Consider the following 26,143-nt stretch of genomic DNA (forward strand, 5'->3'; position numbering starts at 1 on the left):
AATGTTAAATTTATCAATCGTATCCGCGAATAATATCAATTTTATCATACGTTTTCAACTTATTAGTTTTATCTCAAAATTTTAGACTAAATTGATAATGATATTGTCAATGTCAATTGCTGTTTGATGTATAATTATTGGTAAGAAAAATAAATTGAAGCTAAATTGACACGAAAATCATGAAGTTTGGCAAAATTGCAGTTTATCCCACTTATCTCAAAAATATTACTCCATTCGTCCTACTTAAAATGACACATTTTTTTTCTTAGTTTGTCACAAATAAAATGACAAATTTATATTTATGAAAACTCTCTCTTCAACTAATACATTCAACTACTTTTTTTCTGTATAATTAAATTCAACTCTCTTTCTCTTCAGTTTAATATCATACTCATTTTTCCTCTTTTCAATTAAATACATTAACCAATAACTCTTAAAATCACATATTGACTTATAAGGCATTTTAATTGTTACGTGAAATATATATAGTCAAGCGTTGAATAACCACAAATATTATATATAAAAATATAAAATTTAGTATTTATACAAAATAAATCAAATTCTTGTAACGAATTTGATACATTTATAACAGTTTGATAATTATTTATAAAATTATCCACTCAATTATATTTTCTATATTACTGTTTAAACCTATTGATTTTCTTTTATTTCTATGTATTTTTAATTATTCATGTATATTATGGGCAAAGTATTATGAACAACAAAAAGTGGTATTAACATACCAAATAACTTACGAATTTTTGGAAATTAATAGTGTCAACTACTTAGTCTACTAGGGTGGCGTTCGGTTGCCATGACTAATATCATGACACTATCCATCTAGGATTAAGTTGTGGGATTATTTTAATTGGAGGGGGAGGTTATGACTAATTATCATAAAACTATTCATCTAGGATTAAGTTGAAGGGTTTAATCTTATGAACCAAATATGATACATATTTAATCATGAGATTTAATCTTAACAACCGAACATTGTACATATTACATATACTAACAAAAATTAGTTCATTTTAAAAACAAACAAACTAACTAGTGCATAAAGATTATAGATATTACAGTTTTTTATAAAAATATTGAAAATGGACCACGAAAATTTGTCATCATCTTTATCCAAATATTTATTTTAAATTGGAATTGAAAAAAGAGAGATCGATTAAAATTACTGCTCTGCTTCATGGCAAATATAGGTTTAATACAGTACAATATTTAAGTTTTATATTATATGTTGCGAATAATATTCCTCGAAAATTTAAATACTTTAGACTACAAAATATTCGGATCATGCAACAAAAAGACCTAAAAAAAAGAAAACAACGACAGTTGAATCTTGATTTCCCTTGTTGTAGGAGACTGATGGAAGAGGGTCATAGTTTAGTAGTTTTCTTCGTTGAAATCAGCTTCTTCTCTAACAATACTACTCATTTTCCTCCCTTCATTTCTCTCTCTTCACTCTCTCTCTCTCTCTCTCCACTTCAAATCTCACTTCTTTCCCTGTGTTCAAAGGTTGTCTGTTTTACTCATGAATTAATAATGACATTACCTGAAAATTCAAAAAATATAATTCAATTAATACCACGTTTGACATAAGACTGATTGATATATATCTCTTGATCTTGGTTAGGTTATTACATTGGATCGGGATATATAATCTCATGCGTATACTGCAAGACACGGCGCCGGTGCCGCCCGAGGAGTCTTCGCCTCCTCCGCCGTTGAGAAAAATCCCCCCCCCCCCTAAGGCTCGAGCGCCGCCGCCGCCGCCGCAGATGCTGACGCCTGGCGAGTTAGAGCGGGGGCGCTCGCGGATGCGTTTACGTGGCCGCTGCCGAGTAAAAATCATCGAGAGGACGCCATTATAGGGTCGACGGTAGGGGTAGGATTGGCAATCCTCCTTCTCTTGATCTTCTGCTTATGTTGCTGTAGGGGTAAGAAGAAACGCAAGGATTACGATGATCATGAAAGTTATTATGATCCAGAAAAGCCTCATCGCGATTCAGGTACGTATCTTTCTTTCGAATTTAACTCCTAATCGTAATTAGGGTCGGATGCACATCATGCACTAACAAACAAGCTATACCAAACTAGGTACTCCCTTCATCCCACAATAGAAGTCACTCATATCGTGGGCACGAGTTTTAAAGAAATGTAAAGAAAAATGAGTTGAAAAAGTTAGTGAAATATGAGACTCAATTTCATATTAGTTTAATAATAAAATATGAATGAAGTGAGTTAGTGGAATGTGAGACCTACTCACTATTTATGGCAAAAATGAAGTGTGACTCTTATTGTAGGACGAACCAAAATATCAAAGTGTGACTCTTATTGTGGGACGAAGGGAGTAGTTTTTTTTCATGAATAGAGGCATCATTGATATCTATGTATGATTTCTCGGCTTCCGTTTTAATTTCAACAAAAATGTTCGTGGTGGGATAATTCGAAAACAAATTCAAACTGTGTAGTTTAAAATCACAAAATGAATCAGAATTTGATCAACTTTTTTTTTGTTTTTGGCACAATTTATCCTTTTATATTGCCATGAACCATCAATAAGAAAAATCAAAGGATGAAACATTTAAAATTCCATGTATCTACAACAGCACACATGGGAACAGAAACTGGCAGAACAAAGGCAGCTACACCTCCAAGGACGTCACCAAGAAATACACACAGCAGCACAACTCGGAGCAGTGGGTCCCGGCTCCGGCCCCGCCTCCGCCCAATCTGAGCTCGGGCATATTCTCAGGGGGGGCGACGATGCCCCCTCCGCACCCATCAATGGTGTGGAGCAGCGGGCACAACAAGAGCACGTTCTCGTACAATTGACATTGACAACAAGAGCACATTCGCGCAGCGGGCACAACAAGAGCACGTTCGCGCAGGCAAACCTCCTCGGGCAGGGGGGGTTCGGGTAAGTGCACAAGGGGGTTCTCACAAGGGGGGATCGCAGCGGATGTTGGTTTATGAGTTCGTTGCTAACTCCACTCTCGAGGATCACCTTCATGGTACGTGCGTGTTGGCGTATTTCTTTTTGTAGGTAAATGAATATAAATTTAATGGCGGTCTCATGCAGAACCTGACGACCGACTATGGAATTCTCAACTAGGCTCAAAATTGCTTTGGGCTCCGCCAAAGGCTTTTCTTATCTTCACGAAGATTGTATGTTCTAATTTTCCTCATAATTAATTATTATAATATCGTAAGTGGGCATTACTATTGCTAATGTATCAACAGGTCATCCTCGTATTATCCATAGAGATGTTAAAGCTGCAGATATTTTGCTTGATGACAATTTTGAAGCCAAGGTATGCCATTACTCCTTCCGTTAGAACTTATGTATTATTTTTAGCACAAAATTTAAGAAGTTTATATTTAAAAATATAATAAAGTATGAAAAAAGAAAAAAGTTTTTGTTAAAAAGGAAATATAGCAAGTAGTTTGAAATAATACAAAACGAAATATGATTCAAGCAGCTTGGGACAAAGGGAGTATTTGTCTATATAACATAATAGAGTTGTATAGCGAGATGAAATAAATGTCACGCGTCAATGTGAAAAGAGAACCGAAACCATTATATAAATCTAATGAATTATTCAACTTATCACTAGTTAGTTTTAAAATGGAACCTTTTCATAGACCGGTACTAGATCAGGTCTTCAAATCAACCCTTCCAAGGTACACTTTGAATGATTTGGGAAGGGTGTTGTTGGCAAAAACAAAACAAATGTCATAAATCGATATAAATAGAGAACTTGAACCGCTTTATAAACTTATATGCTACTCTATTTATTATCAATTGATTTTATGTACACATTTGTTGTGTAGGTAGCTGATTTTGGATTAGCCAAGCTTTCGTCCGACAACAATACTCATGTTTCAACTCGTATAATGGGAACTTGTGGGTATGTCTTATAGATGGTAATCGAGAGAGGCGGAACTCATCTTGCTAGGTATTGGGAACACAGAGAATTGGGAGTAGAAAAGGTTCTTGTATTTCTTGATGATTGTACAATGATTTACAGCCTCAATTATATAGGGAGAATTAGTCACTATCTATGGAAATTGTATCAATCTATTCTAGGAAATAATATTCTTTAATATTCTTTACATAATTCTAGTCCATCAATTATTCCCACAATCTTCTCTTTCCATTGATACCGCTGATTTCTCCCTTGATATACTTTAACACTTCCCCTCAAGTTGAGCAACGGTATCTCCGATACTCAACTTGTCCAGAATTTCCTTGAAGACTTTCGGGTGAACTGCTTTGGTTAGGATGTCTGCAAGTTGCTCTTCTGACCGAACGAATGGGAACTCTATGATTTTTTCTTCAAGTTTCTCCTTGATGAAGTGGCGATCAACTTCAACATATTTGGTTCGGTCGTGCTATACTGGATTTTCTGCAATGCTGATTGTTGCTTTGTTGTCACATAACAATTTACTCTTCTGTGTAGGCGGAAAGCCAATTTCTGTCAACAACCTTCTTAACCACATGATTTCCATTAGCCCACTTTTGATTCCTAGAAATTCTGCCTCTGCACTTGATAGAGCTACCACCTTCTACTTCTTGCTTCTCCAAGTGACTAAGTTCCCTCCTATGAAGGTGAAGTATCATCCGGTGGATTTTCTGTCAATTGGATTGCTTGCCCAGTCAGCATCAGTATATCCATCGATTTTCAGATCATCTCTTTTAGCTAGGAACACTCCATAGCCAATAGTTCCTTTTAGGTATCTCACGATCCTCAACGCAGCCTCTATATGGTCGACTTGAGGTTGGTGCATGAACTGGCTAATAATGCCGAGTGCATAGGTTATGTCGGGTCTAGTGTGTGAGAGGTAGATGAGTCTCCCCACTAACCGTTGGTATCTCTCTCGGTCTGCAAGATTAGCTCCCTCTTCCATCTTCAATCCATGATTGGGGATCATCGGAGTTTCTGCAGGCTTGCAGTCTAACAACCCAATTTCAGCAAGAAGGTCTAGTACATACTTTTTCTGCCTTAGAAATATTCTGTGTTTGGATCTGAACACTTCAATTCCAAGGAAGTACTTTAGTGCTCCTAGATCTTTTATCTCAAATTCTTTGGCTAGATTTTCCCTCAAGTTTTGGATTTCTTCAGCATCGTCTCCACTGATGATCATGTCATCCACATAGATGATTAGACATGTCATTTTTCCATCCCTTCTCTTGGTGAAGAGTGTATGATCTGAATGGCTTTGCTTAAACCCGTGTTTGAACATCGCTTGACAGAACCTCCCAAACCAAATTCTTGGAGACTGCTTTAATCCATACAGTTTCTTCCTGAGGCGACACACTTGTCCTGCTCCAAACTCTCATGAGCATCCCGGAGGGACTTCCATGTATACTTCTTTATCCTTATCCAATTCACCATGTAGGAATACATTAGTTACATCAAATTGGTGTAGAGGCCAATCTTTGCAAGCTGCCACGGAAAGTAAGGCTCAAACAGTATCCCTTGGCCACGAGTCTTGCCTTATATCTCTCGATTGAACTATCAGCACGCCGTTTTATAGTGAATATCCATCGGCATCCAACCGGCTTTTTCCCTGTCGGTAGTGTACACTTCTCCCATGTCTCATTCTTGATGAGAGCATCTATCTCCTTCTTTATGGCTTCTCTCCAATGTTTGTATTTTGAGGCCTCCTCGAATGACTGTGGTATCTCTTCCTCTTTATATAGGGCGGCTTCAAATGCACGGGCCATTTCAGTAAGCTGGCCTTGAACAATGTTCGCCACTGCATATCTGGCCTTCCTCCCTTTCCAGTCTGGAGAGTATCTCCGTGGAGGAACTCCTCTTGTACTTCTGGGGGGTAATTCATATGGTTGCCCACCTGTGTCTACCTCTTCATTGTTCCTGTCAACATTAGTATTTCCTGGCCATACATTATCCATAACTGAATTGTTTACCTCAGGACTCGAAGAAGGGGTTGACGGTTGAGGAATGTCACCTAACTCCACGTCCTGTTCTGTGGGAATCAACTGCCCGGCGGTACCACTACTTTCCTCTGTTGGACCGACGTCTGTGACAGGACTTGGCTTAGGTTGATCCTCGCCCCCTGACTGGTTTCTCCATTGGCTAGGCATAGGTGTAAGTAGCCAATTTAGTAGGTCACTAGTAGGACTATTATCCTGTTGAATCTCCCCCTGACTACTAGATTGGCTGTAGAAGTATTCTCCTTCTACAAATTCACAATTCATAGTTGTGTGCATGGGATTCGTGGTCGGATCATAGCACCTATACCCTTTTTGATTTTTCTCATATCCTAAGAAAACACATTTGAGGGCACACGGTGAAAACTTAGTACGTTCATGTTTAGGAATATGGACGAAGACCGAGCAGCCAAAGACTCTAAGTTCAAGAGACAGTGACGATGGTAACTCAAAATGTTTGGAGAAAATGTCTAGGAGAGTTTTGAATTGGAGGATTCCAGTGGGTAGGCGGTTCATGAGGTAGACTGCGGTGGCTACGGCTTCGGGCCAAAAAGCTTTGGGTATTTTAGATTCGATTAAGAGGGTTCTGGTGACTTCAAGGATATATCTGTTTTTCCTTTCTGCTACCCCGTTCTGTTCTGGAGAGTAGGCACACGACGTTTAGTGGACTAAACCATTTTCTCGAAAAAAGTCTTGCATTTTCCCATTCACAAATTCTTCCCCATTATCCGACCTAAGGATTTGGATTTTTTTTGGTTGTACTGGGTTTGGATAAGTGTATAGAATTCTGTGAATTTTTCAAAAACTTCAAACTTATTTTTCAAAAAATAGGTTCAAGTCATACGAGAGTAATCATCCACAAATAACATGAACTAACGAAAACCCTGTCCCCCAGTAACGGGTGCAGGACCCCACACATCAGAGTGAATCAAAGCAAACGGTTTTTTCATTCTAGTATTATTCAACTTAAAGGAGTGTCTATGACTTTTGGCCAACAGGCAAGTTTCACAATGAAAAGACTGCATAGTAGTAACTAACTGAGGATAAAGTAGACGAAGATATCCTATAGATGGATGTCCTAACCGACGATGCCAAAGCCAAGCCTGCATGTCTGTCAGTCCGTGAGTCAGCATCGCAGTACTCTGTTGGGCTATCTCATCCACATAGTACAGTCTGCATCGTTCAGTGCCACGCCCAACTATCGTCTCCGTCTTGATATCCTGTAGCATACAAAATTTCGGTTGCAACAGTAATTTGCAGTTCTGTTCCTTAGTCATATGACTAATGGATAAAAGCTTATGTGATAATGAAGGAACATAAAGACAGTTGGACAGGCGTAAAGTGGGGGAAATATTAATCATTCCCGCTCCTCGGACTTGCGCTAGGTCTCCACTGGCGGTTTGGACATAGGATTTTGGTGCTTTTGAAATGGTTAGAAAATTTGAGGCATCAAATGACATTGTGTCGGTGGTTCCGCAATCAAATATCCATTGGGTGTCTTTGGTATGTGACTGTGAGGTAGAGGAACATGCTAGGGATTCAAAAGAGTTTCTGCACGGAATAGATGGCTGAATTCCGGGTTGTTTTGGTAAATGGGGTGCAATTTGCAATGTTTTGGCTGTATTGGGGTTATTTTGAGATTTGGAAAAAGTTCTGGGTGGATTTTGAGATTTATCAAAGTTCTGGGGTGCTTTCTGGCATGTTTGAGATGAATGGGGTCGCTTTTAGAATTTATAATTTTCTGTGGGTGGATTCTGGGATTTAGTGACGAGCTGGGGTAGCTTATGGAATATAGGGATCTTGAGAGGGTGAAAATCGGATTTCAGAAAATGTGGAGTATTTAATGGGAAATCACTTATCCTCTCTGAAACCCTAGCCGTTTGGGAGACCCTAGCGCCGCCGGCCTCCTCTCCGATTGGCACCTCGGCTGCCGCCGGCGGTGGACGTTGGTTGCATACCTTCTAACCAAGTTCTGGCTACCGACACCGACGCCACTGCTCCTTTTTCGTCGTTGCTTCCCCTGGTTCTGTCCTCTCCGATTGCGGTTGACGGAGGTGCGATGCTGCCCTCTCCAACAGCCACGGACGCCCGGCCTGAGCTTCCTCCTCGGTTTGAACTCCGGTTGGCCCTTGACTTCTTCATCTCATCCCACCACTCCGGATATCCGTGTATCAAGAAACAGGTATCCTTGGTGTGTTTCTTTCCCCCGCAATGTTTGCATACGAGTTTACTCTTGTCGTCATCCCTCCGATTTGTTTGAAATTTGGGAGGTGGTGGGTTATTGCTTCGGTTTCTGTCGAGTGCACTGAGGCCGATTCCAATCCCGGAATCCTTGGCCTCGGTCTTGGATGACCGAATCCCGGCGTTGACTGTCTCTCGCCTAACCATTCCATAGGCGGTCCTCACCGATGGGAGAGGTTCCTTGTTCAGGATTTCTCTCTTAACGGTGTCATACCGATCGTCGAGAGCCCACAAAAATTGGTAGACTCTATGCCTTTGGGTGATTTGATTATATTTCTCTATGCTTGAGGGGGTGTCAAATGGGTTGGGGTCGCGACTGCCTATGGACAACCATAGATCTTGAAATTTCTGCCATACCGCCTCTAATGTCATTCTTCCCTGTTTCATTCCATACGCTTGTCTGTGCAGGTTCGAGACTTGGAACGGATCTGCGCCGCTTCCGTATGTAGTGGCCAGGCCTTCCCATAGATCTTTGGCCATCTTGTACTGTGAAACTTCATTCACAAGGCTAGCCTCGATGTTGTTTATGATCCAATTAAAACAGCAATGATCTCGTTGCTGCCATGCTGGATAGGTTGGATCGGTAATCGACGGAGGGTCTTAAACTCCACTAATGTGAGATGTCAAACCCTTTCCGTCAATGGCTCGTTCCATCAGTTCACCCAGAGGGGGTAATTATCCCCGTCCAGTTTGGTTTTCAGACTTATGTCGCCCAACGACTCCAGATGTGGGGTCGGCTGGTTTGGTGTTTTGGGATTGACCGACATCATCCGCATCAGTTCTGCAAATTGTGCGGCTGACAGATTTATGGGGCTATTATTGACGGTGGTCATTGTGGTGTTTGAGTTGGTTTCGGTTAGGTTAGTTTCTGACATTGTTAGTTTCTGGTTTTTTACAGGTTTACAAAGGTCGGGAAAGGTATTTTTTGGGACAATGATGATATTTTTGTGAGTCCCAAGCAAGAACAACCTGCTCTGATACCATCTTATAGATGGTAATCGAGAGAGGCGGAACTCATCTTGCTAGGTATTGGGAACACAGAGAATTGGGAGTAGAAAAGGTTCTTGTATTTCTTGATGATTGTACAATGATTTACAGCCTCAATTATATAGGGAGAATTAGTCACTATCTATGAAAATTGTATCAATCTATTCTAGGAAATAATATTCTTTAATATGCTTTACATAATTCTAGTCTATCAATTATTCCCACAATCTTCTCCTTCCATTGATACAGTTGATTCCTCCCTTGATATACTTTGACAGTATGAAGTGATACTCAATAAAAATTTAAAGTGGCAATACCTTTAGTTAGGTTATTATATGATTCATTCTGAGTTGATGTTTAGTACAGATACTTGGCGCCCGAGTATGCTTCAACCGGGAAGCTAACTGAGAAATCTGACGTGAACTCATTCAGGATCGTGCTTCTAGAACTAATAACTGGTCGTCGCCCGATCGACAACACTAGGGATGAAGAAGAAGATGATAACATAGTTGATTGCGTCATTTTTTTCTCTGTAATTTTTAATATCTACATGTATTGAATTAATTGTCTAGAAATTGAAGCTGTAAATTACTTACTTTGACTATGATATCTTGAATAGTAGTATTAAACAATTGAATATATAATGAGGCAGGCTAGGCCAATTTTGATGAATGTGGTAGGAGAAGGAGCAAGCTACGAAGAGCTGGTGGATCCAAAGCTAGAAAATGGCTATGAGCACGGTGCGATGCTTAGTATGGTGACCGCCGCTGCCGCTTGCGTCAGACAATCTGCAAGAAAACGTCCTAAAATGAGCCAGGTTCGGGCTCATTTGTTAGTAGTACTTCATTCGGTTGTCACACACTATTTATTTGTCAAAAGATCTTGTCTAATTTTATTGCAATTGTCTTTTTTTCTCAAAAGCCTCATGTCAATGCATGTCAAGATTACATTTTATCTCAGATTAATCATCCCACATCCACTATTTACGACTAATTCAAACCAAGATGTCCTATTTTAAGTTTTTGACTTATATATTTTGTATTTCATTATTATCTTCTCTAGCAAACCGGATGTCTTAACTTTTGAAGTTGAAGAAAAATATAAAATTCTAAGCTAGGTTTTTTAATGTATGCAGGTTGTTCGGGCTCTGGAAGGCGTCGTGTCGTTGGACGATTTGCATGAAGTGATATTGAAGGGTTCATTGTCGGCTAGCAGCTCCGACTACGACTTGCAAAGACATCTAAGGCCTGGGCCCGGGGTTTCTAACCAAAGCTTCACTAGTAGCGACGTAAGTGACCGTTCCCAGTCTAGTCCCCACGAACAGAGATGGCCCAGCCCGATGTTTCACTACGGCTCGTGACTTTTGTGTAAATGGAAATACCGTCAATTTTTGCAATCATTTCCCATGCGAATAAAAATTAGTCGGGAACTGCAAATGCTAGTTTTGTGGTTTCTAATGTTTAGGCTTTTTGAGTGTTTGTTTTTTTATTTTTTTTTCCTTAATGAAGAATGCATGTTTTTATTATTTGTTAACTTTCTTAGTTAGGTTGGCAGGATCTACAATTAACTTTTGTTAATGAATGATATATGTGCTACAAGTTGTGATTGAACTTATGGGCTCTCAATATTTTAGTCTCTCTTGGTTTGTGTTTTGATAAGATATAGTAAGATTTGATTATTTAGCTTTGTGTGGTTTGATTGTTTATTTGTGAAATAGGAGAAATCGAAGAATTTTAACTAAAATGCAAAAAATATTTAAATAAAAAGTAGTACTAGTAAGATTTTGTTGTACAAATAAAAACGCGTAAATTGGTGATAGACAAAATGAATGGTATAATTTTTTGTGAGGCTATTTTTGTATTACCAAACAAATACTTAGCCAGGAATGATTAACTTTAACATCTTGGTTACGAAATATTAACATAATTTCCCACGATATTAAACCAACAAGGTTTTAAAAATTTCCTAAATTTTATTATATGTTTCATAATTTTATTATCAAAATATATGTGATTTTTTTTATCAAAAAGATCTCCAGTTTTTTTTAATATGGAAACTCTTTCCCAAAGTATTGATATATCAAGTTACTCTATGACCTAAAATACATGTTGAAAATAGCTTTTCATTGATTATCATTTTTTTAATTTTCAGTATTACAATTATTAATTAAATCCAATAAACTCGATCTGATATACTTTTGTACTTATATTAATAGGAATTACGGGAAAAAAATGGTGCACTTGAAAGTTGGAATACCGAATTTACCCCTTGGCACCATTGACCCCTCTCTAACCGAGAAATTTCGGAATAAGGGGTTAAATTCGCTGACCTTTCGTAATTAGAGATTCAATTCGCTGACCTTTTGTAATTTGGGATCGAAGCATGCGTATTTTTCAGAATAAGGGATTTGTGATATTTTATCTTATTTATGTTCTTTTTTAATATTATTTTTCTCTAACCATTTATCAATTGCCTAAACTACCCCCTTCAAATTTTTACCTAAATTCTACTTCATAATTAGAGATTCAGCCGTCTCTTTCTAAATAGGATTTGTCCAACTTTTTTTTTCTTCTTTTCCATATATTTACGTGAACAATTCCTTAATTACTTTAACTAATAATTGTGTTCAAGAGCATTTATCAATCACTTTTAACTAACAAGCTATGCTATTAAGTGAAAAAGTGGCTAGTTTTTAATCATATGCAATCAAGAAACATTTATTTATTCATGAGTATTTTTTTCTAAGAAATCCAAAAACAAACATGTTCATATAGAAGAGCAACTACCAAAACTCTTCTTCCACAATTTCTTCCAAAAAAGTTGTGAATTCAAAAAATCATAGTTTCACAAAATACTTCAAAAAAATCATAGTTTCAGAAAATGCTTCCACAAAATTATAGTTTCAGAAAATGCTTCCACAAAAGCATAGATCATCCATGAACATGTTCTTCAAAAGCATAATTCCTCAAAATACATGATCACTAAATTGGCTTCCTAGGAGTGAGCTTCTTCTTCACACATATTTTTACTGTATTTTCTTCTAGGTTTATGCTCTCCACTACCTCTATGTTGCAATCCACTAGGCTGGAAATTTTTTATACTAATGTCAGTATATAAAAAACAGTTGGTCCCATCCTACAAATTATACACAGTTATTTCTTCTTACCTCATTAGTTCTTCAACTGCCTCATGCCTTTAGCATGCACTGGCATGCATCCCACCTAAAGGTCGTCCCTTTGCACGACTCTTCCTGCAACTCAAGTAAATAAAACAAAAATAAGATTGAGATAATAAAATAAAGAGTAAGATACAACTCCAAGTAATTACCTTTTCTTTGTTCCATTAAAAACACATTTAGCTGATTATTCCCTATGATCAAATTCTTTGCATTGCATACATTGGACATGCCACATTCATTTTGTCCTAGATTTGTTTCCATTACCTTCCAAGCATCCTGGTATTCTATTTTTCCTCGGTCTCCCTGGAGCTCGTTTATGCAAAGGAGGTAACACCTTGAAGCCAAGGTTCATGCTAGGCCACTGAGACTTGTCAGGAAATGGGCTAATTATCCCTGCATATGCTAGCCTAAATAAACTCACTGAAAAATAAGGATGTAGGTAATCTTTCATTTTAGGATTTCTACGTGAAGTTATCACTGCTAATGCATGTGGGCATGGTTTCCTCGAGACTTGCCACTCCCTACATAAGCAAGTGTGTTGCTCAAAATCCACCACATGTCTAATTACCTTGTGTCTATCTGTGATCTCAGTCACCTCTGCCTCACCCATGCGACCTACTTTAACCTTCAATTGGCCCAATTTTCTACTAAGAACATTGAGATGACGAACAACAATTGGAAGCATAGTGTGGCCTTCCAATCTTTCGCCTATATTTCTCCTCCTTGCATAGAGCTCCATGAACTTCGATCTCAGACTGTCAACTAGCTCGGCTATTGGAAGGTCCTTAAGGTCCTTCACCCACCTGTTCCATACTTTTGCAATATTGTTTGTAATATAATATCTCTTCAGAAATTTCGCTCCTCATCCAAAGTAGCCTGTGATATGTCTCTAAGAAGGGTTGCACTCTGTCATTTGCTTCGTACATCTTGTGCATTAGGTGTTCATGATAAATTGGACAAAATGTCCTAGCTGCACGATACATGTGCCCAAAAATTGGACCTTGAAACCTCTTAGAAAAATTCTTCATCAAGTGAAAAAAACACTCTCTGTGCTCTGCCAATGGAAACACTGCCTTCACAACATTCTCCAACGCCTTGCATGCATCTGAACAAATAGCTAAATGAGGTGGACTTCCAATTGCCCTCTTTAGCTGCTCCATAAACCAAATACATTCTTCATTGGTCTCGCTTTCAAACAACCCAAAAGCAACTGGAAATATCCAGTTGTGGCCATCTAATGCAGTTGTTGAAGCTAGCTGTCCACTCCATCTACCATTAAGAGCCGTTGCATCTACACTTAAATATGGCCTACACCCATTTAGGAAGCCATTAATACTAGGCTTGAAGCAACAAAAAAATCTTTGAAAGTACACCCCGTCTTCGGTCTCTTTCAACCCTATCTCAACCACGCTCCCTGGCATTTTAAGCTCAACCACTGCCTTAAAGTTAAACAAATTCCCAAAACTGTCTTCCCATGTTCCATACATTTTTTCACGTGCAATCTGCATACCAGCATATATAGTTGATTAATTAATTGTGGTTACATACTTCTCCTGTAACTCATTTTGCAACTTCTTCGCTCCCATGTTTGGATCTTTCTTTAAAAAAAAGATTGTCTTTTCTCCAACCCAATGATACAATGCCATCTTAGTACTCACTCTACTAGTGGACGAACAAAAATGCTCAAAAGCAAACATTGTTTCTTCATCCATCAAGCTCTCGGGAGCACCAATTTGTGATTCTTCCAGTGGAATAATTTCTATATTATTCCAATCAATAGTATCAATTTCATCTATGTGATCCATCCTACCAAATAACAAAAGAACTAAATATATCAAAATTTTCAACATAATTATACAAAATTTCAAACAAATATATATGTATATATAAACAAACGTGGGGAGATGATCAAAATAAGTATGTGTTTAAATCCAGAAATGCAGACCAAATCTTGGCCCTAGGATTAGATGATCTAATGGTCAATAATTAACCAAAAACACGGAAGGTCATAATTAAACAATTTTAGGTCATATTATAATATTTGGGTTTAATGTCATGCTAAGATCGTTTTAGGTCATGCTTTGTTAGCATGACCTAAAAATTACCTAATTATGACCTAAAAGTGACCTAATTATGATATTGTTCTGCGTTTCTGTATTTAAATCTAGTTTTGCATAGATCAAAACCCAACAAACGTGTGTGTATATATATATATATATATATATAAGTATTGTATGGGTATGTATTATGCCACCAACAAATGTGTACATATATATATGTATTCTGCTGCATAAAATTTCAAACAATTGCATGTCAAATTTTCTAGTTACGTAAGCAAATTAATATCAACACACTAATATACTATCAATATCTCTACTTTTGAGACGTGTATATATGGCACACAAAACAAAAACCATGTATATATATATATTACATATACAGAAACAGAAGTATGTATATGTGTAGTTTGAATTCCTTATAGAATCACAACTATTTTGTGTTAAAGAGACGGAAGAGAAAGGTAGAGACGGAGGCGGCGAACAGTGGAGGCACCAGTGAAAGAGGATGGAAACTGGTCTGGAGTGAGGAAAAAAGGCGATGAAGGCAGTGAAGAGTGGAGGCAGATTTGGAATAAAAAAAGGCGGGTGGTTTGGGACAGAAACGGCGCTGAATTTATTGTGAGGTAGAATTTAGGTCGTTGAATTTATTGTGAGGTAGAATTTAGGTAAAAATTTGAAGCGTAAATTAGACAATTGATAAATGATTAGAAGAAAATAATATTAAAAAAGAACATAAATAAGATAAAATATCACAAATCTCTTATTCTTATTAGGAATAATACGCATGCCTTGATCCTAAATTCACAAATTAGGAAAGGTCATCGAATTGAATCTCTAATTACGAAGGTCAGAGAATTTAACCATTCCAAAATTTCTCTCTCTAACCTTGTAAGGTAACATCACTCGGTAAATCTTCGGTTGTTCGTGGAGTTGCATCTCGGAACGCAGAGAGAGATCTGCAGCACATTACACACAAATAAATAGCAACTGCGTTGGGTGATTCGCTAATTCATCTCTTTCCACAGTTGTATTCAGCCACAGGCAACGATTAACCTTATTAGTTTCTTTCCAGTTTGATCCGCGCAGATCTCTGTACAATGGCTCAACCGCTTGTCAAAAAAGACGATGATCGTGATGAAGAAGGTGCATTCCTGGAACTCTATTATCTGATTACTTGCTTTCGTTCTGATTCGACTTCAATTAATTTGTATTCTCTTACTTCCTGTTCACATTTCGGTTTTCTCTTAGGGCAATTTTACAATTCCTCATCACCTAGTTTAATTCGATGCAGATCTGAAATCTGGTCGAATTCTGGATTACAATAGTGTGTGAATTTGTATTCTGGATATTGTTATACACTTGATCTATCACACACAATGATGCCTCATTCTTTCTTCGAATTTGCAAATGATGTAGTTTATTTGCTTCGCGACTGTTAGACCTGTACGAATATGCTTGGATTTTGTTTTTTTTTAATGTTAAATCTAATAGTGTATTATTGCAGCTTTGATCTGGATTCTCTGAATCATATGATAATAGCAGTATAAAAATTAGGCAAGCGTGCTAGGATGTTTGATGACGTAGACCAGATAGAGGTTGGGGGATTCCATTTTGTTTCTTATGCTTCATGTGATCTGCTTCTATTAGGACGCTGGGTAGCCCCAATTTTGAATTATCATTAAGCTCTTCTACTACTGTCGGTGTGAAAGGAAACATGTTTTGCAACATCTTAGTGTACTGGATAGTGATTGATAGGCTTCCCTGTTAGTTTGGGATGTTCTTGTCTGTTGAGTATGATCCATTCAACGTTCAAGTATACTGAGTGGATTCATGATGGTTTAAACAGAATGGGAATAAGTACGCTATGGGTTTGATAGTTGTAGTGAATGAATCTCATTGCCTACCTTTTGGAAACGGAAGTGGGTGTATTCCTATAGGGGAGTGGATCCCCTACATGAAGCAACCACCTTGGGTTCCATTCCAAAACTCACACACTGAGCACTCCCTGAGTCATTCATCAGCATCTGCAAGGGTAGTCCATCAGTCCATGTGTGGATCTTGTAGTGCACTCATGAGATAGGTATATCATTCTCTTGGATCTGAAGGAACTAATACATTAATGTTTATGCAGCTGATTACTCACCATTTTTGGGGATTGAGAAGGGTGCGGTATTACAGGATGCTAGGGTTTTTAATGATCCTCAGTTAGATGCTAGGCGATGCTCACAGGTAATCATTTCTTGCTATTTTTATTGTATAAAATTTTCATTTTTTTTGTTTTCTATTTTTCTAATCTGGAGGTTTGATTTTCTCCTTGGTAGGTCATCACGAAGCTTTTGTACCTTCTTAATCAGGGTGACTCATTCACAAAGGTCGAGCACTGCAGCTGTTACAGACTATCTCTTTCATCCACGCACACACTGCACATACATATATGCCTTTGTCCTCCTGACATACATTTAATGTTACTGTAAATAGTAATCTGATCATATCAGAGGATGATTATTGATTAATAATGTAGGATTTCAAGTAGTTTGACACATCAGTAACATATATTTTGAAGTGATTTTTTTCTTATATTAATCTGTTCTTCATCTTCTTTTATGTAATTTCTAGGTGGAGGCCACAGAAGTATTTTTTGCTGTCACAAAACTGTTTCAGTCTAAAGACAATGGTTTGAGAAGGATGGTATATCTAATTATAAAGGATCTTTCTCCCTCTGCTGATGAGGTACCTTGAGGATATGTTTGATTTTGATCTTACATTCTCTTCTTCTAATAGTTCTACGTATTGACTATTGAAGTTGTCAGACTAAACAATTTTTTTTTCGGCATCAAAGGTTATTATTGTCACAAGCTCTTTAATGAAAGACATGAATAGTCGCACTGATATGTACCGAGCAAATGCGATCCGCGTCCTTTGTCGAATCACTGATGGAACACTTTTGACACAAATTGAGAGATACTTAAAGCAGGCTATTGTGGATAAAAATCCAGTTGTTGCAAGTGCTGCCCTTGTGAGTGGCATTCACCTGCTGCAGGTATTACTCAGATCTGTGATAATTGCATCAGATACTTTACGTTCCATTGTTAGTGTACTTATGAATATAGTCACAGACTACCCCAGAGATTGTCAAAAGATGGAGTAATGAAGTACAAGAAGCTGTTCAATCACGAGCTGCACTTGTACAATTCCATGCCCTTGCTCTGCTGCACCAGGTAAGAAGTTTAATGTTCATTAGTAGTAGTACATGATAAAATAGAATGAACTGTACTCTTGGTTGTGCTATTATTTATTAATCTCATGTACTTCTTGCTCTGTGTCAGCTATGATTATTATTTCTATTCCTAATAAGCCTCTTAAAGTTGGTCTACTTTTAATAAATGGCAATTGACTTGCTTAATGTTAATTTCTGCACATTCTCCGTTTTGCAAACTATGGAGTTTGAAATTTTATTGACTGTGTACAAGTACAACTTGGCTTACTTTTGATGTTTTTGTGCTTATTTCTTCTCCTAAAAGGGACTTGGCTTCTTTGATTTGGTCAACACATTATATTTTTGAACTTGCAGATACGACAAAATGATCGGTTAGCTGTTAGCAAGTTGGTTACAAGCTTGACCAAGGGAACTGTTCGCTCTCCTTTGGCTCAGTGTCTATTGATCCGTTACACTAGTCAGGTCTTATTCTTTCCGACGTAGATTTGCAAAACAACACTTCTATTTTGGCTGTGTTCAAAGTAATGATTGTGCATTTGTTCATTGTGCGACATAGGTTATCCGAGAGACTGGCGTTAATTCTCAGACTGGAGACCGCCCATTTTATGACTATCTCGAGAGCTGCCTTCGTCATAAAGCTGAAATGGTTATCTTTGAAGCAGCCAAAGCAATCACTGAGCTGAGCAATGTCACAACCAGGGAGTTGACTCCTGCAATAACTGTTTTACAACTTTTGCTAAGTTCTTCGAAGCCTGTGCTAAGGTTTGCTGCTGTTCGAACGCTAAACAAGGTTGGTGCTTTCTTATGTTAGTTAGATATTTCCAACTAAACCATCAACCGTGTTAGCAACATCGTTTATGTGATTGAGGTGTCACTCTCTTGATTGGTCTCACATAAGCGAAGACATTTTGCTGGCTTCACTTCATTAGTTTCATTTAGCATTGATATCCTGATGTACCATGCCGAGGAATCAAGTTGTGCTGGTTCTATAATCTACAGTAGGAGAGATTCATCTGGTTTGCGTTTACTTTTTTTCTCTTATTTTGTGTATTAGCACGCTTACGAATTTAGCGTGGTGATCTCTTAATTTCAAATGGAAGGATATTTATGGAACTTGCTCAAGCTGAGAGTGGTTTTGGGTCAAAAAAAGTACCTATAAAAATGTGTTGATGACTTAATTAATAGCCCTAGCTTGGAAATTCCTGTGTATTTGTGTTGTACCTATAAATCTAGCACTCACTTACTGTCTAATAAATTCCAAAATTAAATTGCATGCAGGTGGCTATGACACATCCAATGGCTGTCACAAACTGTAATATAGACATGGAAAGTTTGATTTCCGACCAGAATAGAAGCATAGCTACTCTTGCCATTACCACACTGCTGAAAACTGGCAATGAATCTAGTGTTGATCGCCTGATGAAACAAATCACAAATTTCATGTCTGATATTGCCGATGAATTCAAGATTGTTGTGGTAGAAGCTATTAGATCACTGTGTCTGAAGTTCCCGCTGAAGTACAGATCTCTGTAAGTGTAGTTTACCTAAAATCAAACATTGAAACTCTTTTGTGCTCCAATAATTTGACAGTGCTTCATTTTTTATATCTAAATTTGAATGTCTAATAATGTTGCTCCTTCTAGGATGAATTTCTTAAGCAATATACTAAGAGAAGAGGGCGGGTTCGAGTACAAGAAGGCAATTGTTGATTCAATTGTGATCTTAATTAGAGACATTCCAGATGCGAAAGAAAGTGGACTCCTGCACTTATGTGAATTCATTGAGGACTGTGAATTTACATATCTTTCTACCCAGGTTACTTTTTCTATCTATCTAGAATACATTCCTAGTTCCTTCTACAGCATTCTTCATTGTTGCTAGCAGCTTTGTTTTTTTTTAATTTGTCTTAGTTTTGTTACTTTGTTGTTTTTCACAGATACTTCACTTTCTTGGAAATGAGGGACCCAAGACATCAGATCCTAGCAAATATATCCGCTATATTTACAATCGAGTAATACTTGAGAATGCTACTGTCCGAGCCAGCGCTGTCAGCACACTGGCAAAATTTGGTGCCCTGGTTGATTCCCTGAAGGTAATACTGTACCTCTGTGTGCAGAAACTATGTTTAACAATGGCCATTTACTAAATAAAAATCTTTATGATCTTTGCTGCAGCCTCGCATATTTATCCTATTGAGGCGTTGCCTATTCGACAATGATGATGAGGTCAGTGTTGTAAGATTTAATCTTTTTTCTAGTCTGCTGGAAAATGATTGAAGCTTGTAATTGAAAGCCCAACTTCGTAATATCCATCCATGTCATACTCAGATGCTGGGGGTGTATATTTGAGTATACTATGGTTTCTCTCTGTGAATAATATATGCCATTCTGTTTGCAGGTTCGAGATAGAGCTACTCTTTATTTGAACAGTCTCGGTGATGGTTCAGTTGCTGAAACTGACAAAGATGTCAAGGAATTTTTGTTTGGATCACTTGATATACCACTAACAAATATGGAGACTACTTTGAGAAACTATGTAAGTATTAATCTGTTATACATGAGGATGGTGTTAAATTAGACTTTGCATTTGATTCCAAGCTAGATTTGCAACAAATATTTTCTCTTGTTCTTAAAGAGTTCATTGTCTCATATTTTTAAATTTTGGAACAGGCACAAAATCCTACTGAAGAACCTTTTGATATCGATTCTGTACCAAGAGAGGTAAAGTCTCTGCCCCTTGTTGAGAAGAAAGCCCCAGGAAAGAAACCAACTCCTTTGGGTCCACCACCTCCTGCACCCACTTCTGCATCCGATGCTTATGAAAGGATTCTTTCCACTATTCCTGAATTTGCAAATTTTGGAAAGCTTTTCAAGGTTTGTGGATAACTATTGGACTCGATTCATTCTAATAACTTTTATTGCATTTTTTATCCAATGAGTTTTCATGTTCAATGTTTGTGATCAGTCGTCAGTGCCAGTGGAGCTTACAGAAGCAGAAACTGAGTATGCAGTTAATGTCGTCAAGCACATATTTGATCACCATGTGGTGTTTCAGTACAATTGTACAAATACAATACCAGAGCAGCTGCTTGAAAATGTACGGACCATGTTGTTGCTAGTTTTCCCCCATTGCGGTTATTGTGTTTCAATTACTTAGTGGTTCTGTTCATGTGGCTAGGTGACTGTTATTGTCGATGCTTCTGAAGCTGAGGAATTCTCTGAAGTAGGAGTCAAACCTTTAAAATCACTTCCTTATGATACACCAGCCCAAACATTCGTGGCATTTGAGAGACCTGAAGGTGTCCCTTCAGTTGGGAAATTTTCTAACACGTTGAGGTTCACTGTTAAAGAGGTATATTCTCCTTGTGTGGTTGTCTTTAAATTTGCAACATGCATGATTGCGTTGGGAAATCCATTTTCTGTCATTTATATAAATATCTTTTACTTGGATCCATAAACCGTTGTAGTCTTGTTGTTTATGTAATAATTGCCTTCATAAACTTGTTTAGGTTGATACCTCTACCGGAGAGGCCGAAGATGATGGTGTGGAAGATGAATACCAGCTCGAAGATTTTGAGGTTGTTGCTGCTGATTACATTCTAAAAGTGGGCGTCTCTAACTTTAGGAATGCATGGGAAAGCATGGACCCTGATACGGAGCGCGTAGATGAATATGGCCTTGGCCCCAGGGAAAGCCTTGTCGAGGCTGTTAATGCAGTCATCAGTCTTCTTGGCTTGCAGCCTTGTGAGGTACGTCCCTTACAAGCCCTATATTTTCTTTCAGATGAACAAATTGAGTCGTTTTCAGCCCCAGCCTTGTAGCTGTCAATAATGCTATTTATTTTGGTTTTTTTGCAGGGCACAGAGACAGTCCCAAACAACTCAAGATCGCATACATGTTTATTATCTGGTGTGTACATAGGCAACGTGAAGGTGCTTGTCCGTTTGTCATTTGGAATGGACTCGTCTAAAGAGGTGGCGATGAAATTAGCTGTGAGATCCGACGATGTGAATGTGAGTGAAGCCCTTCATGAAATAGTTGCTAGTGGATAGTCATAGCCCTGTGTCATCCTTTTATTTTGTATTTCTTGGTCGAGAATACGATATTCTTTATAGAGGTTTTGTTGTGGTGAGTGCGATTATAGTTTAAAGAGGGGGGCAAATTGTGTACTACGCTTACTTTATTGCTACCCTATTTGTTAATTTCGTATCTAATTGCAATTGGTGTCACATGTCAATATAAGATACTCTTATTTCTGGAAACCTTTTCTTGTTTCCTTCATTTGAGGCGAGGCAACATTTTAAGGCCAAATTATGGTCAACTTCTAAAAATGAAAAAGATGCATTTTGTACTTTTATTTTCTAAATTATAGTATGATGCTAATTTTCTTATTTGCATTATTAGTTTTTTCAATTAATTGCGACTTTGTATTTTGTACTTTCCACTCTTTTGTACTTGGTGTCACGTACGTTGTTAAATTACTTTGAACTAGTTTTATTAAGCTTCACTTCTGTACATGTTGGGAAAAAAAAACAAGGAGACATGTCGAAACCACATGCATTAGCAGTTTATCACCAAACAACATTAGCCAAAAATGAAATTAACGAAAGAAGACTAGTTTCTGAAGGGTGTTAAGCTAAGCTATTTTTGAGACTTCAGAAATTCTTGGAGCTTATAAGATGTAATGTGTTAAAGAGTTTATAGGTTGTGAGTTTTTGGAAAGTAAAATCACGTATTCACCATCGTCTATTATTCAGACTCGCATCACGTTGTCCGAGAGCAAAATATGTCTGTAGACGAGGCACGACCCAAAATGAAACTAAACCTCGATAAAGTCCAATAGCTTGGAGTGAATGTAGCTTTATGTCTGTGATTTATACAAACATGTGTAATAAATATAACAATTGAATCCTAAAACAAACTGCCAGCAGGGCATAATTAACCAACAACAATTCAAAATATGATGAGCCTAACAATAAAATAAAATAAAAATTCAACAAGAACAAAATGCCAAAAAATAGAGAGGATAACATTAGCACCAAGATGTGATGATATCGATTTAGCCTCCAGAGTGGTCCATTGGAGTTGTAACAATTTGGCCATCCTTGTATACATGAATGTATTGCACTGGCAAAGGATGCTCTATCTGCACCAACAATTTAACTAAATATTCAATACCTTCAAACGTATTATGCCACATAAAAAATATATATATATATAATTGGTTTTCATCGATGATTTCGCATAGTTATATACTCCATGTTACAAGAACACTGTAATCAGAAGTCCGATGCTATAAATTGTCATAGAAATCTGCAACTGCATACTTGAACATTGAAGCTCGGGTGTATGAGGTATTGTATAGCTAAGTTTAGAGAAAAGTGAGACAGTTATACAAAGGCATGAGCCAAAGTATAACGTTGTTAAAGTGAAAATAGAGAAAATGAGACGTACCCAGTCGCCACCTGCTTCAGACGCGGGTACTAATACATTGACTTCAGACTTGGCTGTAGTTATGGAAGTCTCTAAAGAGTATTTGCTCAAGTACAGTTGGCATCCTTCAGTGTTGTCAATCGAAATTGTAGGTGCCACGCCCTGACATTGCACTTCCGTGGAGTTGCAGTTGACAAGCTCACAAGCTGCCACAACATCCTAGTTTCAAAATGAAACGAGTTAATTATGCATGGGTTTCGGAGTTCTGATTACAAGTTCCACGTTCCTTAAATTACCTCGAAGACTAGCCCCATCTTGCTACACTTGTCCAATGTAATGTTGTTCACTTTCCCTGCATATTGGGTTTTAAACACTTCAGATTTCTCATGCCTTGCAGTGAGTCGGTCCAACTTTAGGAAAAACATAGTTTAGTAACTACTACTCCTATATACCAATGACTTGAAGAACAGAATTCTGGCACCCATATACGTATATTGTCTGCTTTGCATCACAATCATCGATTACTAGTTCCTTTTGCCCAATCTGATTCTCCACCACCCATCTGAAAACATGGAAATTCAATCTTTTACAAGGGAAAACAAGACTAATTAACATCATGTCTTTGAAGAACTATTGTCTGCACTTACTTCCGACCAAGCTGAAGCTCAAATTTAGGAGGTCCTGTCTTGGTCACAGAAGGTTTCTTAGCATGACTTTCTTTCTGAGCAACACAAACAACACCACTTCTGTCTGTACGGTTCTTGCTTTTCATATCAGCAGTGACCTTTCTAAGACCTTGTAGGAAAGACAGACAATAAAGGCTCAACAAGTCCATTAAACATAGAAATGATAATTTCCAGAGTTCTGAGACCTTGTAGGTTAGACAAAGAGCTCAACAACTTGAGTTGACATAAGAAATGGAAGGAAAAGTGATGATTACCAGAAGTAACTGACTTTCCAGAATTAATTTCATCAAAAACAGCAGACATCCCTTGTTGAGGGCGCGAAGATGAAGATTGTGCCGCAGCTGGAGCTTGTGGAGGAGGAGGGCCACCTCGATTAGTTGCTATAGTCTTCCCTGAGGCGTTCCAAACAGGTCCCAGTGGGTAGTGAGCCTTCACATAATCTTTCAAACCAGGTATGAAGAGCTCCTTCAAAACCTTTACCCACTCAACATGATTCGGATCTTTGTTCTTGTACTCTACGAGAATCTAGCCAATCAACAAAGCAAATATAAACATGATAGCCTTAAAGCATCCCCATCATTCTGAATGGAGAACCACAAAGCACCCCCATCATTATCACACGATCGTTCCCTTTCTTTGACTGTTTGAAGAGAGATATAAAGAATCATAGTGTATACCTTATTACTGTAGAACTCAGACATATTCCAACTTTCTTCAACATGTGCGGTAGGCATGCTCATACCTTCAATTACAGACCATGATATCCACAAATGAGACAAGAAGCAACTGAAATCTGAACAAATCACACATGTCTAAGGTTTTCCTTACCGCAATTCTTTCCTGTATATGCAATCCACATGAGAGCTGCAATGCTATCAGCACCCGTCTTCTGGTGATTGAAGAACTCAGATTGTCTTCCCTCTGTTAATGCACACAATTTTGCAACCACGTCATTCAACGGTTTCAGGAATGCAACCAACCCCGCCGTGTCAGGCTTCTGCGCATGTAGCATAAGTGAGCGTTGGAATTCAAACGACAGGAAAAAGGAAAAACAGAACTAGAAACTAAACAACTAAACAACTAAAAAACATTGTGATGCCAAACATGCCATGGTTTGAATCCATGACTATCTCACAGCATAATCGTGATTCGAAATACTATTCCTCAATGACAAATCCTCTTACTCTAACCTTCCACGATCAAACAATTTCTGTAAAACTAACGTCAGATGATCTCTCTTGGCTTCAGGACTCATTAATTGTATTACATGCTTCATCATAATAACGAAAATTGAAAAGGCAAATTAGCAATCGATCGATATACCAATTTATATAAAATCACAAATCAATTCAACGGTTTGGCTGTTGAAATCAGCTAGCAGTTAGCACCATTTCCGGATCATCTCTACCAATTGATGATCTTAAAATCGGTTCGCAATTATAATCACATTACACATTTCACTCAATCAGAAAGATCTCATTCCCCTCGCTGATTTAAAATTTTACGCACGATTCAAAAGTTACATCGCAGACACAGAACTAGCGAAAATCAATTCAGAAACGCCGATTTGCAGTGTTGTTACTGCATCGCAGCAATGTAGCATGCAATTTGTGAGAATCAAACAAATTAACCTGAGTTTGTGAGATTTCAACGAGAAGTTCCTTCTGGACGTTAAACGCCTCCTCAATAATCTTCGAGATATCCAAAACCTGTCCTCCAATATTCTCCGCGACGCTAATAACGTTGTTAACATACTGCGAAATGAGATCGTCAAACGCCGCAATTGAAGGACCTGCCGCACTGGCGTCTCTGCTGATCTCTCCGCCTCCGCTGAAACCTCCGGCTGAAAGAGACTCCAGCCGCGTCACCGCCGATTCTAGCCTGCTTATCAGTTTCTCTTCCATTTCTCTCTCTCAAACAACTTCTCTCTATAAACGATTAAATAATTCAGATAGAATGCAAAATTAGTTATTCTCTTTCCATAATATGGTAAATCCAGTTATGCTTTTTCCCTTTTTCTCTTTTTGTTTCTTATTTTTTGCCCTTTTTTTTATTATGATACACTTGTAAGATGCATAGCATTTTTAGCCTTGACCAGAATTCATTGGTAAATCAAACCCAGTGGAATTTCATTCTGTTTCATTATTTTAGAAATTTATATATATCGAACTTAATTGCTTCTAAAAACTATTAAAAAATTATTTTGAAAACTAGTAATTTGTAAATACACCAACTTTGAGTATTAGCACATTCGTGGAAAAATATACAGACTTTTATTTCCCAAATGGAGTAGTGTAATTAGTAACTGGCTTTTGATGATAGTGTTTTATTCTAATCTTTGCATGGTGCTTTAATAGCCAGAAGAATATGATGA

The 26,143-nt window shown here is 37.8% G+C and overlaps 2 protein-coding genes and 1 pseudogene across 2 annotated transcripts; 2 read left to right on the forward strand and 1 right to left on the reverse strand.

Annotated features, from left to right (window-relative positions):
• Positions 1-1,673: 1,673 nt before the first annotated feature.
• LOC121741713 lies at positions 1,674-10,556 on the forward strand (annotated as a pseudogene).
• A 4,725-nt stretch (positions 10,557-15,281) lies between these two features.
• Positions 15,282-21,912, forward strand: LOC121742283 (coatomer subunit gamma-like). Its single transcript, XM_042135385.1, has 19 exons — positions 15,282-15,430; positions 15,507-15,577; positions 16,566-16,663; positions 16,756-16,806; positions 17,051-17,164; positions 17,274-17,474; positions 17,551-17,652; positions 18,006-18,113; positions 18,208-18,441; positions 18,930-19,180; positions 19,295-19,466; positions 19,588-19,743; positions 19,826-19,876; positions 20,049-20,186; positions 20,321-20,524; positions 20,616-20,747; positions 20,829-21,002; positions 21,160-21,399; positions 21,508-21,912. Exons 2-19 carry the CDS (start codon positions 15,532-15,534, stop codon positions 21,700-21,702), a joined length of 2,667 nt encoding a protein of 888 aa, XP_041991319.1. The 5' UTR covers positions 15,282-15,430; positions 15,507-15,531; the 3' UTR covers positions 21,703-21,912.
• A 552-nt stretch (positions 21,913-22,464) lies between these two features.
• On the reverse strand, positions 22,465-26,034 carry LOC121742029 (cyclase-associated protein 1-like). Its single transcript, XM_042135041.1, has 9 exons — positions 25,401-26,034; positions 24,598-24,766; positions 24,447-24,511; positions 24,024-24,294; positions 23,731-23,878; positions 23,536-23,645; positions 23,380-23,435; positions 23,105-23,302; positions 22,465-22,796 (listed from the first exon to the last, which is right to left on the reverse strand). Exons 1-9 carry the CDS (start codon positions 25,671-25,673, stop codon positions 22,710-22,712), a joined length of 1,377 nt encoding a protein of 458 aa, XP_041990975.1. The 5' UTR covers positions 25,674-26,034; the 3' UTR covers positions 22,465-22,709.
• Positions 26,035-26,143: the final 109 nt, after the last annotated feature.

Source organism: Salvia splendens, chromosome 7 (genome assembly GCF_004379255.2).
Source record: "Salvia splendens isolate huo1 chromosome 7, SspV2, whole genome shotgun sequence".
Taxonomy (NCBI): domain Eukaryota; kingdom Viridiplantae; phylum Streptophyta; class Magnoliopsida; order Lamiales; family Lamiaceae; genus Salvia; species Salvia splendens.